This window comes from Cygnus atratus, chromosome 7 (assembly GCF_013377495.2).
Source record: "Cygnus atratus isolate AKBS03 ecotype Queensland, Australia chromosome 7, CAtr_DNAZoo_HiC_assembly, whole genome shotgun sequence".
NCBI lineage: Eukaryota > Metazoa > Chordata > Aves > Anseriformes > Anatidae > Cygnus > Cygnus atratus.
The window spans coordinates 8,846,899-8,865,421 of record NC_066368.1 but is presented as its reverse complement, the minus strand read 5'-3'; the positions used below and the strand labels follow the sequence as shown (position 1 = coordinate 8,865,421).

General features: G+C 44.8%; 1 protein-coding gene across 3 annotated transcripts in view; it reads right to left on the bottom strand.

Annotated features, from left to right (window-relative positions):
* Positions 1-8,974: 8,974 nt before the first annotated feature.
* The window catches only part of ABLIM1 (actin binding LIM protein 1), a 189,900-nt gene continuing 180,351 nt past the window's right edge, over positions 8,975-18,523 (bottom strand). For all 3 annotated transcript variants that reach the window (XR_007708546.1, XR_007708547.1, XM_050711882.1), the window contains 2 exons: positions 17,365-17,445; positions 8,975-16,021 (listed from right to left, as the gene is read on the bottom strand). Coding sequence is in view for 1 of the 3 variants with exons in the window: in XM_050711882.1 (XP_050567839.1) it covers positions 15,908-16,021; positions 17,365-17,445 (195 nt within the window). In the remaining 2 variants the exon portion in view is untranslated. The remainder of the gene's footprint in view (positions 16,022-17,364; positions 17,446-18,523) is intronic.

Below are 18,523 nucleotides of genomic sequence, written 5' to 3'. Positions count from 1 at the left end.
TGAGGGTGACACCAAGGCCATGTTTTTCTGAGGTTAGCCTTGACCCTCAAGGGACTCACAGACTTTGGGGCTTGGGCCTTGCTTAGCACTTTAAGTGTGGGCAGGAAGACAGTGGTGTAGCCCACAATGGAAACATACCTCTTCTTGCAGAGACCTGTTTCCACTGTGGGGCAGGTGGGTGGGCTCTCCAAACCATACAGCTCCTTGCACCTTTGCTCGGCTCTGCAAGCCTATCTCTGAGGCACACACACGTCTGAAGAGCCTGGAGTGCTCAGAGGTGTTCATTTCCACTTCAGCTGAGTAAAATGGTGGTGGAGAGCATCATCATTTCTGTGTGATTGCTGGGCCATGGAGTCAGCAAGCACAGGGCAGTGAGTTAGGCAAAGGCCAAGGAGAGGCTCACAGAACCCCCATCTCCCAGCCTGCCTGGGTCCCTGCGTGCCCCTCCTGTCCCCACCCTCCAAGGCTGTGCTTGCTGGCAGTGACATCTCACAGGGCATCTATGTCAGGTGGAACTGCAAAGCGGCTTTTACCGCATGGAAACGTCCCCAGTGAGAACAAATTTTGATAAAGGGCTATTGCTGCTCAAGGAAGCTGAAGGTGGAGCACATCCCGTCTCTTGCCAGTACACAACCACCACACAAATGGAGAGGCAAGCCAAGAGTGTGAGCCATCAGATCCAGCAGCCTCCAATGACTGGAGGAAAAACAGGTTAAATAAATACATCCGTCACTAGGAATACTTCTCTTACAGCCCTTTCCAGCAAGTTCTTGGCTGTGGTTTTCATAATCTAGCAGTGTGGCCCTGATTTTGCAAACTTTTAAAGCCTGCCTGTGCCTCAAAGCAGGTGAGTAGTCATTCTGAACTCAGCAAGCCTAATTAAGGATAATAACAGTTAAACAAACTAATTAAAGATGATTTGAAACATCAAGACATCAGATACCTGAGATTCCTGTCTTCAGGCCCCAGAGGCTTTATATCCCCCGCTTGTCCCTTGCGTTTCCCTCCTGGCCGTGATAAGGACACACTGGTGCCCCAGTACTGCTGGCCAGGCCCATGGCAATTGGTGGGGTAGTGACAACGAACATAATGGCAGAGGATATAAATTCTCCCTGTTTGTCCCCTTCCTCTTGCAGTGTAAACTACCTAGAATACTTTGGAACACTTTTTTTTTTCTTTTTTTTCTTCAAACAGGCTGTTGTATTCCAGGGTTTAATAAAACTGGGAAATGCGCAGACCCTGCTTAGTGCAAGGAGCTAATACTCCCAGTGTTGGTGCTGAAATCAGAGTTTGCTGCTTTGTCCAGGCAGAGCAAATACTTGTGTGCCGGTTTTCATGACGGAGCTCCTTGGAGCCAATAAAATAACATCCGTCTACACGTGTATCCATGTATTTCTTGCTTTTTTCCTCATTATTAGTGGCAATTGCAGACATCCATAATAAGCTTCTGCCTCTTTTCAAGGGAGATATTTCATGTGGTAAATGCCATTGCCAGGTGACTTACTGCAGTGCTCTGTGACAAATCCCAGCAACCCGCTCAGGAGCACGAGCCTCAACCCAACTTCTTTCCCCAGAGGTAACATTTGTGGGTGCTTTACAGCAGACCTGACCTGTCCCCGCTTCCAGGAAAGCATGCCAGGGCTCAGTCAGTGAAGAAAGGGCCAGAAGCAACAGGAGGCAGACCCATCACTGTCTGGGATAGCGTAACTGATGCAAGCAAAGCTACTTGGCGGAAGAGGAGTGAGTACTCAATTGGAGAACAGGACATGAATCCTTCACTTCAGGAGATTTTCAAGCATGCTGACTATGGGTATGCCTTTTGAGGTCTTCCTATTTCCCTGTGAAGCACCTCATGATTCTGGCCATAAAAGAGATGGCCAAATTCTTCCCCAGCTTCAACTGGCCTAACACTGGTGTTGCTCCACTGACTTCTGCCCAGCCATTTCTGACTTTTTCCAGTGAAAGGCAAGACAATCAGACCTAACACACACAAAAAAAAAAAGAAAAAAAAAAAAGCTGTTCAGCTGCTCAGCTATACAAAAACTTCATGGCTGATGCATTCCAGCAATGTTTTGGATTCCCTCAGACATTAACTGTTTCAAAAGAGCATAGCTGGGAAGAGAGTGGCTGGAGGGAGGGGGGGATTTCCCATTAAGGACAGCAGGACCAGATGTCTTTTTGATGAGCTTCTCTTGGCTTTCTATTCTTTGACATTTCCTTCGCAGTCGTTGAGTCCAAACTGCTTCTAGAACAAATTAGAGAGAGCTCTAACAGCATGGATGACTTTCTCTCCCCTGATAGATAGAGTACCTACCTCTGGCCAAAGTATGAGACATGCTGACTGGACAGTGTTCTCAACTGCCTGGGCATTTATTCATCCTGGAGCCATTCCTTCATCACACTTATTTTCCACTTCAGACCTATGTTTCCCTCCAGAGAAGCCCCTCAGCTTTCCTTTGGCAGTGTTCAATACCAGTAAAAGAACTAAAAAACATTCTTTTTTCCACTCCATATGGGCATGCTCCCACCAGCAGACCTCACTGGGTATCAACACACTGCATTTCAGCATATAATGCTCACAGTCACCATGGGACGTCTCTTTCAGCTTCCTAAGAGTTTCTGATACAGGTTTCTGATATGTAATTAGCCATGGTCCTAGTTTTTGAGGGGCCGGGATAGGAAATCAGGGCTTTCAGTGGACCAAATATTACAAATCTCATCCACACATGGATTTTACTGGTAAGCCAATATGGAGTAATCTCTCTCCTAAGTCGGTACAAAAAACCTGTGTGGACTATAATGCTGTCAATGGGGGACTTGCCTCGACAGAGATGACCTCTTGGAATCTTTCAGCACCACTAAAACTTACCCAGGCGAGAGGAAAAACTGGTTTTATTAAAATATGGGAAACATTAATTTTTACATCTTGCTACATTTTCATTAGGATCTTCTAAAGCCTCTTCCATCGTCACCACAACCACCACAACCTGTGGTCTGATGTCAACTGTGAGCTCACAGAAGGCTATTTATTCTGGCATTTTCCCAAAAAGGAGGTTTTATTTATTTTTTTTTTCAGTCCGCAGCTTTTCTTTAGGCCTTAACCACTTCCACCAAGCCAAAGTCAATAAGCAGAACACGCTTCAGAGGTCAGCGCTGCTGAAGTGACAAAGTTAAAAAACAAACAAACAAACAAACAAAAACAGAACCTGTAATTCCTACAGGAGAGCACCAACAAACTGCAATTTCTTCCAGCCATGGCTAAGTACTATGGAGAAGCCCCTATGCCTGCTAATAATACTAGATCTCAGGGTATGTCAGACTACCTGACAAAAAGGAAGCAACCACACGGTAGCAGATCTCATCTGTACCACTCGAATCTCCCATTTTTATTTATTTTTTTGTTCTGTGAAAGGAGACTTTAATTAAGAGTCAAGAAGTCAGCCTCAGTAAATACCAAAAGAGCTCTTTCCCTTTTCCCACGTAGACCAGCAGAATTGAATTTCTTCTGCCTTCGCCGCTATCATTAAGTATTCTGTTTAAATAGGCCAGCTTCATGCCATCCATAATGAAGTTATAGTGTATTGCTCTGTTATGAAGGATGAAGCTGTTGTGTCCTACGGGGAGAAAAATCGCTGTAATCCAACTTTCCTTTTGAAAAGGCCTAATGTATCCACATGAGATCTTCTGGCAGAGACAACTGAGAGAATATAAATAGAAGCTTAAAAGAAGAAGGAGGGGAAGGGGAAAATAACTCCAACAGGGCTGAGTAGCTGAAATTCGCAAGTTTAATAGGAAGATGGATGACTGAAGAGCCTGTTCTGTGACACAATTAGGACTTTATGTAGGCCTTTTTCAATTATTTGTAGCTGACAAAATATCTCACAAAGGCTGTTTCACACTGCAGGCCAGGTGCCCAGAAATGTGTGTTTTTTTGGAGGGGGTTGGACTGGGAGAGCCGCCCAGGGGCACAGGCCATGAGGGTCGTCACAGGCGAAGCTGGGAGATGGCGTGCGTCACCCCATGCACAAGTGGCAGGAGCCAGGAGTGTCCCACGGTGCCTGAGGGCCCTGGACACCCAAGCCCTGGTCTGCCTTTCCCCAAGGAGCACAGGGCTGCAGCCGCCATCCCCAGGCCCCAGCAGCTGCAGGGTGGGAGGTGAGCATACGAGCGTGCATGTCCACCTCAGGCTGCAGCTTTCCTGTCCTTCCCTCAAGCAGAGGCACTGAGGAGACATGTGGGTTCTGCTACAGGATGAGGTTTCTGCTAAAGGGTAGTTCTCGGTACTAAAGTTATAGCAAGAGATCTTGTCTCAGGGCCTTTCTGGTGCAGGTTCTGTCCTGCCGCTTCTCACTGGCTGCCCACCAAACACTATTTTTGTGTATTCTTGTGGCATTTCCTTTCTCACCGAAAAGTTAGCTACCACAGCTCAACCTTCAAGGAAGGTTGCTTGAAATAACCTGAATAGCTTTGCATGCAGCTGCTCCAGTGCTGCAGCTGAAGATGCTGACATCCAGCAGAAGAGTGATGGTGAGATGTAATGGCTTTAGCATCTCCCATGAGACCTGCAGAAGATCTTACCAAACCTTCACGCTTTAAGTGCCTTTAATTTGTTTCGGTTTACTTCAATCCCTCAGTGAGATCATCTGACCAAGGACATTTCATTTCAGGCTGAAAATGCCCAGAGGGGAGTGGTCTAGCAACTTAAGTTTGGATGAGCTTCCCTGGGTGTCCCCATGAGGAGAAGGACGAGTGGCAGCCCGGGGCCTGCAGAGGGATAAATCCTGCTGGGGCAGAGCACCCCTTCCCTGGTGTCAGCACCAGGGCCATGTTAGCTGCATACTGACCCCAACAGCTTGCTGGTACAACTGAATCTGACTCCACTTTTCCTCACAGGGTCAGTCTTTGAGCTGGTTTGTGCACCCGATCGGGTGGCTGCTCAGCCTGCCCCTGTGGTAGTGTTTTTGTCACTGGGACTGGTAAAACACGGGGAAGCTCTCCTGGGGTCCTCCACTGGGATCGCTTCGGGGGCAGAAGGAGCACAAATGCACTTTTCAGGAAGTGGAACAATTGATCAGCTATGGAAAAAACAAATCTTGAATGCCAAGCATTGGCAGCAAGGTCGGCATGTTGCAGTGGTGTGCTTGGGGCTGCCTGTGTGCAATGGCAGATCTTGTTTATGATACAGTATTTCTTGTCCTCAACAGATGTGCCAATTACCTACTTTTTTTTTCTCTCTCTTTTTTTTCCCTCTTTTTTTTTCCACAAAACTAGCCAGTAAGAGCATTACTGTTTTTTGTTTTGTTTTGTTTTTATTTATTATTATTTTTAGGTGTGTGAGGAGGTAGGGGGAACAGCAAAAGCCACAACATGAAAATAAAACACACACTTCTACATGATTCCAAATATCTTGCCTCCTTCCTCCTTCCTCCCACAGTATCTGTACTCTTAAATGCATCATTACTAAGGGAATTATTAATGTAGTCACATCAATAAATCTTACTTAAAAGTCCTTTATATTGAAGTCATCATTCATCTAGCAGGGACTCCTCTGTAAATTATAATTAGGGTAAGAGCTAACTGAGATATCACAGAGTTTGCTCCTGGCAGTCATTTAGCATCCAGCATGGTATCAAGGCTGTAAAGTAAGCATTTCTCAGCAGCAGTTCACTCATTGTAAAACTTGTTTTGATTATTAGCTTGTCTCCTGTTTCACAGCAAACACTTCGGTTCACATAAAGACCTCAAAGCATCAATGTCAATGAATTCCTTGAATGGACTCAGCTGCATTTTGTTTGCTCTGCAGTACGTAGACTACTTCCAGAAGAGTCAGCCAACGTGGAGCACTATTTCGGGCAGCCTCACTGGGCTCATCCTGAAAAGGGTTGGTTCTACAAGCAACTCTTCTCTCCAAAACCTGGTGCTATGGGGGCTGGGATATCCCAAATGATACACGTTTCTTAATGACTGCTTAATAACAGAAGGTGTGAATGTGCTGCTGGAACCGCAGCACTAACGGAGGGTTATCACCTCTGTCACCAAATCAAGACTGTAATTTCATGACATAACGTGTCATGATCCCTCGCAACTCAAAGTATTCTGCTCTAATGCTCTTCATACCCCATTGCCCACTTGTGCCCACCCCTTCTTTTGTGCCAGTACAACTGTTTTGTGAGGCCACTGCATTCACCAAAGGAGGGAACTGACTCCATTAAAAAAAAAAAAAGGAAAAAAAAAAGAAAAAAAAAGTATGGAACAAAATAAGAAGTAAAAATTGTTTTCTTAAGCAGGATCAGTTCCTGAATGTCAGGGAGAGCGACCCCACAAGCAGTCATGCTGACATATCTGATGGCAGGAAGGAGCTGTGGGGCCGTGGGAATACCTTGAGCTGGCTGAGCAGCCCAGTCCTTCGTCTTATGAAACCACAGCCTGAGGAGGGACGGCTCTGTGCTGCTTTCCGGCTGCCTCGTTCTTCCTTTCCCCCAACCCATGGGCCCCCATCACTACCATGGCTACGTCCAGTCCAGGACGTACATTTTAATCTGCAGTGTGTATACAAAAGAGAACTGGAAGCAGTGGCTGTCTGAGACCCACCTGACCTTTGGACGTACAGCAAGCTTCCTGTTCCAGGGCTGCCGGCTCTTTAATCTCCAAGTCCTTAAAAATACGAGTGAGCCTATGTGAAAAAATGCTTTGTAATGGGAACTCCTGGAACAACTTCCCTCTCTCGCCCTCTCACTGAGCCATAGAAAACAGTAAATATCTCTCCCAAGAGTCCTTTCTTACAATAGAAAAATGGCAGGCCAGATTGAAGTTTCATTTCCCAGCCTCAGACTCAGCAGCGGACAGCACAAAAGCTAGAGAATAAAAAAGCAAGGGGAAAAAAATGCTCTTGTTCATTCAGAGTGAGAGAGATTTTTGGTGGGGAGCGAGCTTCTTGGGACAGCAGAGCAAGCCACACTTGGGAACTGGGTTTCTCTTTTTGCAGGAGGAAGTGGTCTTGGACTATATACTTGACAGCAAATTAGCACTGACATTTGACTTGTTTTGATCTGAGCTATTTACAGTGGTTTTATCTGTGTATTTTTGACATGCTGTGAAGATTCCCATTGCCAGATGCCTTGCGATGGCTGTAGGATGCAGCGCATTCCTCAGCCATTACTCAGGGGTCATAAACCTCACATTATTTGTGGGGAGGAGGGAACAGGGAAAAATGGTCTAACAATTAAAAATGAAAAAATGAAAAAATGAAAAGAAAAAGAGAAACCTGGGACTTAGATTTCACTGGGCTTGTACATTTAACTGGAAAGAAATTAAAAAATGCAATTAGGGTGGCTGCCACTGTCACTCTGTGGAGCCGGTGACTGGACCAGAGCCTTGTGTACTTGCTCTGTGCACAGGAGATGTTCATGGAGATGAAATTCCCAACCACTATGGACTGAGGCAGATTGAAACACAGCAACTGCTCCCTCACCCTGCTGGGTCCAAGGCCCCCCTGGGAGCTGCTGCTCAGGACCTCCAGACCATGCTGGCTGGAGGCATTCTAGGGCTAGCACCAGATGGTAACTCTTGCTCTGTTGCTACAAGGAGGGAGCTGAGACCTGGGAAGTGGACTTTTCATAACTAAATGAGACATTCAAAAGGAGGACTTTCTTTCTTTTCTAGGTGCCTGGGGCTGCAGGGTGGCAGGCAGGGAATGGGGTCCTGCCCTGCAGAGCAGTGAGGGAAACATCTCCTGGTTGTCAGGTGTGGAAGAGAAGACGGGGAACGTATTACCTGCAGGGCACAAATCCTGATGCTGCAGGGGCTTTCTGTAGGCTCAAGGATGCTGTGCAGGATGAAATTCTTCACTCAGAGGGTGGTGAGGCCTGGCACAGGCTGCCCAGAGAAGCTGTGGATGCCCCATCCCTGGAAGTGTTCAAGACTAGGCTGATGGGGTTTTGAGCAACCTTGTCTGGTGGGAGGTGCCGCTGCCCATGACAGGGGTTGGAGTTAGATGATCTTTAAGGCCCCTTCCAACCCAAGCCATTCTGTGATTCTGTGACACGTGCTGTACCATTTCTGCCCTTGAACAGAGAGCTGCAGCTCAGATGATCAATGGCCTGAAGCATGATTCTTTCACACCTGCTCTGAACTTCTTTTAGGATTGATCTCCAGTGGCTTCACTTCAAAGAGTAACACCACAACATACCTCCCCTCCCCTTTAACATTAAGCTCCAAAGCCAGTCTTAATGAGGCTCCAGTGCAACTGCAGGAGGCTCGATTTAATTCAGTGATGTTCAGGAGGCCATCTATTTACAGCGCAGTGCACGCATAGCACCCTTTCCAGGGGCTACCTACACGCCAAGTCTCTGGACATTTCTCTCTTCTTAGGCAACGATGGGAATTGCTACAGGTCCTTCTGAGATGCGGTGTGTTCTGCCCTGCTGCTGCTGTGGTCTGCTGGAGACCTGGGCGTTCAGCACACACGGACGATTTGCAGCCCTGTCTCCTGGAACAGCATCTTCCCCATCTTCTGCACCCAGACCAAGGCTGGGGAGAGTTAAACTCCAGGTAGTTGGGCAAACACTCAACTTAAAATACTAAGACACAGAAATACCCCGTCAGGGATGAAAATTTTAGCTGAACTCACAAGGACAGAGAAAGGAAATTATTTAGATCATGAAGCCAATGCAGTGGGATGACCTAGCTGACCTTGCTGATATCTTGGGTCCTTTTAAACCACAAACTAACCGCACAAAATTAAGACTGCTATGTGGTTTGCATAAGTAGATATTTTACTGACAGGAAACTTCTTGTCATTTCTCAAGTCTTGTGAGAATTCTATTGAAGCCATGCCATTTTTTCATCTGTCTTGGTCTGGTCAATGATGTCTCACCTCTCTCTGCGCATCTTGTTCTGTAAGAAGACTTTGATACAACTCTGCAAGGTGAAAAAAAGCAACGAAACAAATAAATGAGGCTACATGAGTCCGGCAATTAAGAATAAAGCTCCAAACTTTATTCATTGACTTGAGTACAACAGTGATGCAGATTACAGTGGCACAGGAGTGCAGTATGTGCTGTTTGCAGTATGACAGTGGAAACACTAATTGTACAGAACAGCAACCCAGCTCAACTTTTCATTATGCATACAAGCAGACTTACTGTACAGACGAGACATTGATTCACTTTTACAGAGAGACTCAAGAGCTGTCTCACAGATGAATGGGAAACACAGGGACACCTCCCCGAAACGCTGGTTTGTAATGTGTGGAGGGAGGAGAAAAGAAAAATAAAACAATAAAAATCCTATTGCCAAAATCTACCGACTTAAAGGAAAATATACCTTTGAAAAACTAGTTTCAGTTTCCAAAGCTTAAAAAATGTCCCCAGCTGTAAGGCCCCCTCGCAGGAAGAGCTGTCAGCAATGACCAGGTGGCACTGCTGGGACAAGACAGATCCAGCAGGGACACACAGAGCTGGCTGCTGCGGGCGTGCACAGCAGTCAGACACTTTCCTGGTCCTGCCAGATGAGAAAGAACCCGCTCCCAAGCATGTGGATGTCAGTGAGAGGCCCCACTGGTGTCAGTGGTTTTGCATCTGGGGGTAGTGCTTTCTGCAGGGTGTCCAGTGGGAACTGTCAGTGCCCAAGGGAGCCAGACTCAGCCTGGTAAGGCACCGCTGGGATTCGCGCAGCTGCTTCTGCAAGCCTTTAACACCTCATCTCCTAATGTCTAGGAGCAAGGTCCTGTGGCCTCAGCTTTGCAAGTCCTAGGAGCAACACCCGTATTAACTATAGTGATTTCTGGCCAAGCAGGTAACTGCTTGCCTTCAGTCATCTCTTTTTACCTCAAAAGAAAGACCACAGCACACGTGGAAGTATTACCTCTTCATACGGACAAGCGTTTTTTAGGAAATCATTAGCAGAAATCTATTTCCCTGTTAAAAGCTCTTTGGGCAACAGATAATTTATTTTGCATACAGGCAAACAACATTAATGGCCAATTACATTCCCACTTCCTGCACTGATGCTCACATTAAAATTAATAACACTCACTCCCTCCATGCCAAATGCAAGCACCACACAGCTCCTGCCAGCAGAATTGTCTGACTAAAAATTCAGTATCTTTTTTTTTAGTGATAGATTTTTTGTCCTGCACTTTATTAAGCACTAAATAGGTGTGTGGGAGAAATCAGACAGCAACACTCACCAGCCAGAGCAGTCCTGCAACCCACAGCGATGAGGGTGTTCCTACACTAGAAGAGAAAGTTCTGCCATCACAGTGGTCAGTCACTCTCTCCAGCTCTTAATTACATAGCAATGGGGTAAAAACATACCACATATTGTCGGGATCGCTTCCTCCATATGTCTACCCTGAAGAATATGGACTCCAGAAGATGTGTGGACAGGGCCACAATGTTTGGCAAAGGCCTGGGCCGTGCCCTGAATGTGAAAGGGGGCTGCGGGATCAAGCCCTAAGTGTCTTTGCTATGGCAAATGGATTGGCATTTCAGAACAGATCAGTTGATTTTTATTGCTTCCTGTACATGCTTTGTTCATCATCATTATCATCGACTTTTTTAGCACCACAGGTAATTTCCAGGATGCTGACGTCCTCCTCTACAGATAAATTCAGAAGGAAAGCAATGAAATGTGGAGTGGGAGAAAGGCTGATTTCCATTTAGTCTGTATCTACAAGGCTATGGCCCAAATGGGTCAGGATCTCCTAACTGCTGCTAAGTCAGGAACAGCCAAGGTAAGTCACTCCACACTGAGTTTGGAGGATGTTCTTATATTCTTACTGTTCTGGGGATCCATTTTTTCCATCACTTGTTGTAATAGCTTCAGAACATTAACTTCGCCATAGACGCTTATAATCTACAGGTGCTCCAAACTTGATTTCCCCAAAGTTTGAAATAGGTAGCACAAGCTGGCATGCATTTTCTTCTAAATTTGCTAAATATCACACTGGCAAACCCTGGAGAAAGCAAGCCTATGCCAGCTGTCCTCCTTCCCAGAACTAAACACTTCTCCATCCCTTGACATTACCTGACATAGCAGAAACACCCCAGGAGCAGCAATGACTTACAGAAAGGGACTTCACTTCAAAATGTGTCTAACTTCAGAGTAACACTTTCACAGAAGAGACCCCTAGTGACCTCCCCCGAAAAGCAGGGTGTCTGAACTGCGTGGCTGAAAAAGGATTTCCACATTGCGACAGGGGAAGGGCAGTGAGCACTGCAGTGCTGGCCCCACAGAGACTTGGGACCATTCAGCTTGGTACAACCAGACGACCCCATCTAGACAGAAGTACAAGCATTACCGGAGCCACCGAGCTATCTCGTCCCACATGCAGCTGTAAGAAACTTACTGTTTTCCTAGTCTAACCTTTCACAGCACACTGCAGCTATGTGCACAAACCATACTGAATGAAAGGCTACTAATCAAACTGAAAAAAAAGAGTATGTTTCTGAGACTCAGGCCACTAAAACCTGTGTTAAATGACAGCAGCATGAAATGGTAACAAACAATTAAAAAAAAAAAAAGCATGAAATTCTGAGAACAAGCTTCACAAGAACTTACTCTTCCAGCTGTACAGAAAGTTTGTCAAGTTTGGGATAGGACACTGGCAGAGTTGAGATGCTACACTCAGCTTCCAAACTGAGGCCACAATAGATCAATCACTTCACTGAGAAAGAGTGGACAGTTTAGTAATTTCCAAATCTATTTTTCAAGTTGGCTTCATTTTACTACCTTCAGGGAAGATGAAAAACATATTTATTTCAACACACTTAATTTCCACTTCTGACTGTCAGCAGGCTGGAGCTTACGCCAAGTGAAGGTGAGGGCATCCAAGTTATGGGCAGCTGTTCCCACTGTACTGCAGAACAGCTCTCCTCTTGTTCACAATGGAAATTATCAGACCGGGATCTGTAGAAACCACAAAACCCAGCAGGTCAAATCTCTGGGTTCCCCGTTAATATCAAGACTGCTGCACAAGGTCTTTCTCTTCCATCTGAGCACTGCCAGGAATGGGCACTGCAAATGTTCACATAAGCCTGAAAACGCCTTTTAAATGATACCACACGTGGCCAGCCTGGCACTTGCACAAAGTGGGACGGTTACCTTGTGTTTTGCACATTTGCTGGATCTCAGAAGCAGGTACCCAGGAGCCCTGCAGATACGAGCACATATGCAAGTGACATCCTTCATAATCACTGGTCTTTTCAACACAATGTAGCATTTGGAAATTCCAGGCTAGCTACTCACAGAGCATCTCAACTCCGTAAGGGAAGCGTGTGCTACGTGTGCATGTGTTTTTGACAACCTGCACGTGTCTATGATCCCGTTCTGCACACCTGTATGGTTTTGCAATTCCACCCCACGTGCCTGTTTTGACAGGTCTTTGTTCTTACTTCATTCTTAAAGCAGAAAGGGGAAAAATGAGACAAAAGCAATCAGGTTTCAGTCCTCTTGGCAGTGACGTTGTTGACAGCACTGAGTTTGATGGGACTTCATCAGAAGCTCAAATGCTTTGCACAAGGCAGAAGAACTTGAGCATGTACTTAAGGCATATTCTTAGACACGCTTAAGTATTTACTGAATAATTTAGAGTCTTATTACAAAGCTTTGACTCTGTTACATTACAATATTCAAATTTATCGGCCACAAGGGACTATTGAGAGGGGAATTACAAAGAACTGCCCAACAGCACAGAGCTGCCCAACAAACAATATGCTACTGGATCGATACTAGGAAAATGATTCACTGCTTACACAGAAAACTCTCCCTGGAGCTGCCTTTCCATTTTTATGAGGTGGGAAGACCAGATGAAAGAAAATATTGCAGTGACAATTGCTAACAGCCCACTGCAGAAACCACCCACCCATCCCACGGCCGGCTGCAGCCTGCTCTTTGGGGCCATGGGATCTTGGGGTGGTTCATGATTCTGGATGGGTGGGATATTAAGAGGAATTAATCCTTCATGTCCTCAATCAGAAATAAAGCAGTAGTAAGTCCAGTGTAGAGAGCTGTGAACTGACTGACTATGCTCCACACCGGCACCAGCCCAAAAATCCGGTTAGAGATTAATTGCGTCTGCTGCATCTGAGCTGGCTTCTCCTCATTCCTTCCCAAGCTGCAATTGCAGCTTTAAATTCTCAGTTGATGAGGCAGACACAAATTATCTTGTCATTTCTCAAAGGCTGAGGAACTGTCTTTGGTTGGTTGGTTGTTTTTTTTTGAGAGGAGGGAGAAGAGAGAAGAGAAAACAAGACAACCTGGCTTAACCATCTCTGAACTGACCGGGTAGTATATTTACATACCTTGTGAGCAGTTCAATAGTAATTTAAAGATGGGAACAGAAAAATGCAGACTGGCAGCTCACATCCCTGAGAGCAGACTTCACACCAAAAAGGTTTATTGTCAAGGTGACTTGGGCTAAGAGACCCGTAATGCCTACTGCGTTTGAGCAGCAGCATCATGGCATCACCAATGTGGGCTGACAAAATGTGGAGAATTTAATACGTTAAATGATTAAAACCCAAATGTTCATCTCGGAGTTAAGCCACACCTTCGCAGGTAACATACGCTGAATTTCTGAGACTAGTGTTCATGAAACTTGTGACTGTGAGACACTGCTGTCCTTTCATTGCCTGGCTGCGGTTTCAGCTGCCACTCAGAAATGCATCTCAACCTGCCAGCGCCCCTGGCATTCCCACTTGCTTCCCAGCGTTCTTCTAAAGCCATTTCAGATGCTTGTTCTGAAAAATGAAGTAAAACATGTTGAACTGAGCCTTGCTGCAATCTCAGTGAGGTCCAGAGAGCTACCTCGCAGCTAACCGCGTGTCACGGTGTTCTCTGAGGGCTTGTGTTCAGCAGGGACTGTGAGGCAGCTCTGCACAGGAGCACGTTCTCCAGCTTGTCCCTTGGGCTCACCCTTCCCTTAGCCCTAGAGCATGGAGCAGGTGCTGACCCTTTGCATCTGCCTCTCAAACACTGAATCTTCAGCTCGGGTTGGATCAAAGGAACCACGGTGATCTGCTGTAACAGGACTTCCTAAACCAGCACAGAAGAGGCAGGGTTTGGGCTGTCCCGCACGTTTCATGGTGAAATGCCGCACGGTGAGACACAGAACTCAGCACAGTGATATCGAATCTCACAGCTACGTGGGACTGTTTCCCCTTCCTGACTTCCAGACTTTTAACACCAATGTCTCATAACAGAAAATACAAAGGTTCTGATGTCTCCAGTGCCAAAAGTTTCTGCATTAAAAACGAAACCTTGATATTCTTTGACAGACACAGAACCTGAACGTCCCGCTCCGATACCAGGAGACAGGCTCATTAGTGCAGTATGCATTGGCAGTTAAGCACCGAGGAAGAAAAAAAGCTGACCTTGCAGCCACAATGCATGTATTCAATTACTTTGGTGCTCGTGTCCATCTCTGTAAGGACCTGCCCAGAAGCAGTTAAGGTATATATAGGCAGTTTTGTTTTTTTTTTCAAGCTGCAGCATAGTGGAAGAAGACTGAAAGCAAGAGGAGTTCAATGCAGCTCAGAAACCATCTTGCATGATTTCTCTGTCTCCACAAACCAAGTCAGGCACAAAGGGAAATAAATATAACCAAGGCTGGAGCTCTGAAGCTTCAAGAGGAAAAAAAGAAAAAAAAAAAAAACAGCCTGTGCCCTCTTTTCCAAGCACAAGTGAAAAACTACATTAACTAAAAAGAAAGTGCTTGGCCCCATGCACTGTGCCATATTGACAACAGCAACTGCAATTTAATCAAAAAGCCTCTATTGGCAGAGCATGGTACCACCTTGGTGGTACCTTTTAGTTCATAAACATTCCTCCCCCAAGAGGGATGAAACTGTGTGTTGGCTTGCAGAGAACTGTCTTCCCTGCTGATGTAAAATCCTACAGCTCCACAGCAATCTGAGGAGCTGTACTAGTAATGACTAGCAGGGAGTCTGTCCCGAAATCTCTGGGTGTGAACCAGGGCACACTTAAAAAAGCATTTTCTCACTCTATCACTCCCACCCATATCCACCCATCTCCTGGACTAAATTACAAGAAAACTGACTCTTCTCCATCATTCCCATTACTTAAGTGATCTTAAATTATTTGACTGGTTAAGCTCCAGCCTTATTAATTCAAGCAGAAAGTGTGGAAGAGGGAAGACTGGCAACAGACACAGCAATTCACTTTCTATATATCCTAGCAAATATATACAGGTACGTGGAGTCCGCTTTCCAAGAATTCAACTGGGATGCACTGCAAACGAGCAGAGCACCCACCTTTGCAGACTGTGTCAAAGACAAAGATGCCATTTCAAAAGACTGCCAACTAAGAAACAGTTGTGTGAAAGACAACGTGACCATATGGGTGTGTTACAAAGGGCTTCTCCTTCACTACAGAGTATCTATCTTTCTCTCCATATATATACACATATGTACACATACATACACACAGATGGATAGATATAAATACATGTGCGCACACACGCAAACACACACATATATATATTTATATATATATATATATTTCTTTTCCAGTTCTTGGAGTGGTTACAACTACTTTAGTCTACAAGGCATCCTAAGGGCACTTCCTGGCTCTAGCAATAAAGTCCATCATGTTATGGAGAGAAGTAAAGGGAGTATCACTGAGGGAGAAGAACAGTTTCCTATCTCGTATGATATCATGTAAAAGGTCGACACCTCTGAAAATCATCTTTGTTGTTTCTGAGCTCAGATATTTCCTTCCCTATGTTCCAGGAGGGCAAATGTTCGTCTTGTTCAACTGCTGTGTGCAGAGGTGCCTCTATGCGATTTTCCTTTTTTTGGTGGGTAGGTAGTTGCTGCCAAATAGTTTGGACTGTATGATACAATATCCTATGTACCATTTTTAAGTTGGTTTCTTTAAAAGGAGATTAAAAGAGTTTTGCTTTTTTCTTCATGTCGTTGCGTCTCCAGAGAGGTAACTTGTCAAACTCCTGTATCGTCATGCCAAATATTTCTTGAAAAACTTCAGGTGCTAAGTGACGCTTTAAAAAAAAAAAAAAAAAGAAAAAAAAAAGGAGAGAACAAGCAATGGTCAGTCAGTCAAAGCCAAAGAGATGCAATAGGAGACAGGAGTGCCTTAAGGATTTCATGTCACTCTAAGAGCCACTGCAGCATCTAGTGATTGAAGTTTGATGAACTAACAATCCCTTGGCAATATCCAAGAAGTCCTTATGAACCTGCATTCTTAATGCATCAATAAAATTTTGCCATTTATTACCTCTGAGAAGTCTACAAAGGAGATCAGGACAACTATTTAAGTTGCTGAATAAGCAAGACAGAAAAACATTTTATCTGCAGTCATCCACCAAGTAGCGACAGATCTTAGAACAGAAAAAAGCTCTTGCATGCCCTTGTTGTGGGCTTTAGGTAGTCATCCCCACCCACACACTGAAGTTTAAACAGACACTGGGTTTCAGGAGAACTTTGCAGAAGGGCTGCAGGTTGGACACGCTTTACTGCAAGTTTAGAAAAGCAAGAAGCCAGCCTAACTGTCCACCACATTTCTCTGCAGCAAATGAAACATACTTTGGTGTTGTCCTGTGCATTAGTTACATCTCTTGTTCTGCTGCTCTAGAGTGCACTGGACAGGGAAAGTCCCTCCCTGCAGTGCTAATGTAACGCCACCTTGCATTTTGATTAGTGATGCCATTATCTACTTGTCTAAAAATGTACATAAACAGGCACGTACCTGAATTTTTGTGGCCGCTTTCACTCATCCCCACAAGATTAATTAACTACAAGTTACTTAAACATCGTTAGGCAAGGAATTCCACTGAACTACTGAAGTCTTACTAACCCACAAATTGGTTGACCACTTCTATTTGTTAGTAGAGATTTAAATCCTCACATTTTTGCATATCGGCCAGTCTAACTCACAGGACTTACTGATGAATTAGAGCAAGTCAGACTTTGGATCCTCAAGGATGGCTGGTACTGACTCTTAGCTAGGAAGTGATCCAAGCCTGCACAAAGCATTGCTCCATTCCAGCATGGGTTCTATGACTACAAAACGCTTAACCAATGTTGGCCTTTTTACCAATTTGCAAGTATGAAAATAATTGCTTGAAAAAATAAGGTGGTTGTGAACAGCTCTGTCCAGGAACAAGGAGACACAGGCATTGCTGGTCAGAGATGCAGGACTCCTTGCCTGGCACCATTTGCAGAGAAGCTGTTGCTTCCTCCCTGTCTGACTCCTTCTTCCCTGCTTAGTGCTGAGAAATCTTTCCAGTCTAACAAGGACCCACACATCAATGTTAGAGCTTTCAAGTGTGCAACAACAAACAACTTCAGCAGGAAAGAGCGTTTAGGAACTTGCTTCTCTTACCTCCAGCCTGGTTCTGTCTACATCTTTTAGTATTTTATTTCGCCCTCTGTTGGTCACCATGAGCATTTCATATGGAAAAATCTGTTAACAATGTATAAAAGGGGGAAAAAGAGATGTATTTACATTCGAAAACAGAAAGAACACAACGTGTCTTATTTTCATAACCACACAAACATTTGTTTTCCTTTTCAACGGAAATTGCAGCATTTCATTTTTAAAGATGCATGAAAGGCCAGTCTGGATAGAGCAAGAACTTAATACCAAACTGCCTCATACTTCAGAGGCAATCTGTCCTTGTCCACACCAATAATTTTTATGGTGCATCAGCTGGCTTTGGTAACACAGAGTCCTCTCTAGTCAATATACTTTCTCATCTAGCAACGTATAATTTTTAGAGTTTATTAAGGTAAGTATATTTGGCACTCCTTGGTCTGGCTGATGGTTGCCAAAGTGTGGACAGCTCTAAGGAAACAGACAGACAGAGGACTGTTAAAAGATGAACCACATGAGAGAGCATCTGAAAAAGCAGCAACTCTGAATAAGCAAGACATTCATTAGTGGGGGCCACTGCAGTCTACAAAATTCATCACGATTTTCTTTGCCTATTTGGATAGTTAGAGAATTGAACAACTGCCCTCTGTGCTTGCTGGCTGTGCCACACATGCATGGATTAAAGGAGATGCTTTTGTAGACATACTTATCTTACACACCTTCATCTCCTTCAGAAGAGTGTGTCCAGCACATCTCCCATTACATTTCTCCTGATTTCCCTTTGCATTGCAAAGAATATCCAGAACTCACACAAATCAGTTGCTGCCCAGTAATTCCTGAATGCATAAATTATTCATTTTTTCTTTTACATGTGTAGGTTCTTTATTTGAAGTAAAAATATTTACTGTCAGTGGGTCTCGAATCAGTCTGACCCAACAGAAACTACATTCCTTAGAAAGGATTTCAGAAAACCGTGTGCCTTAAAATCAGTTTCTGGAATCATCTCATTTCAGTCTTTCATGTACACTTCCACATACATTTGGAATGACATTGGAGAGCTCATGTTCTGCCTGACAGAGCCTCCCTATAGCCCTTCTCATTGCATATTGCTGCAAGGTAGGATAACAGCATTCCCAATGACGTCCTCATCCAATCCCCACTGAAACCA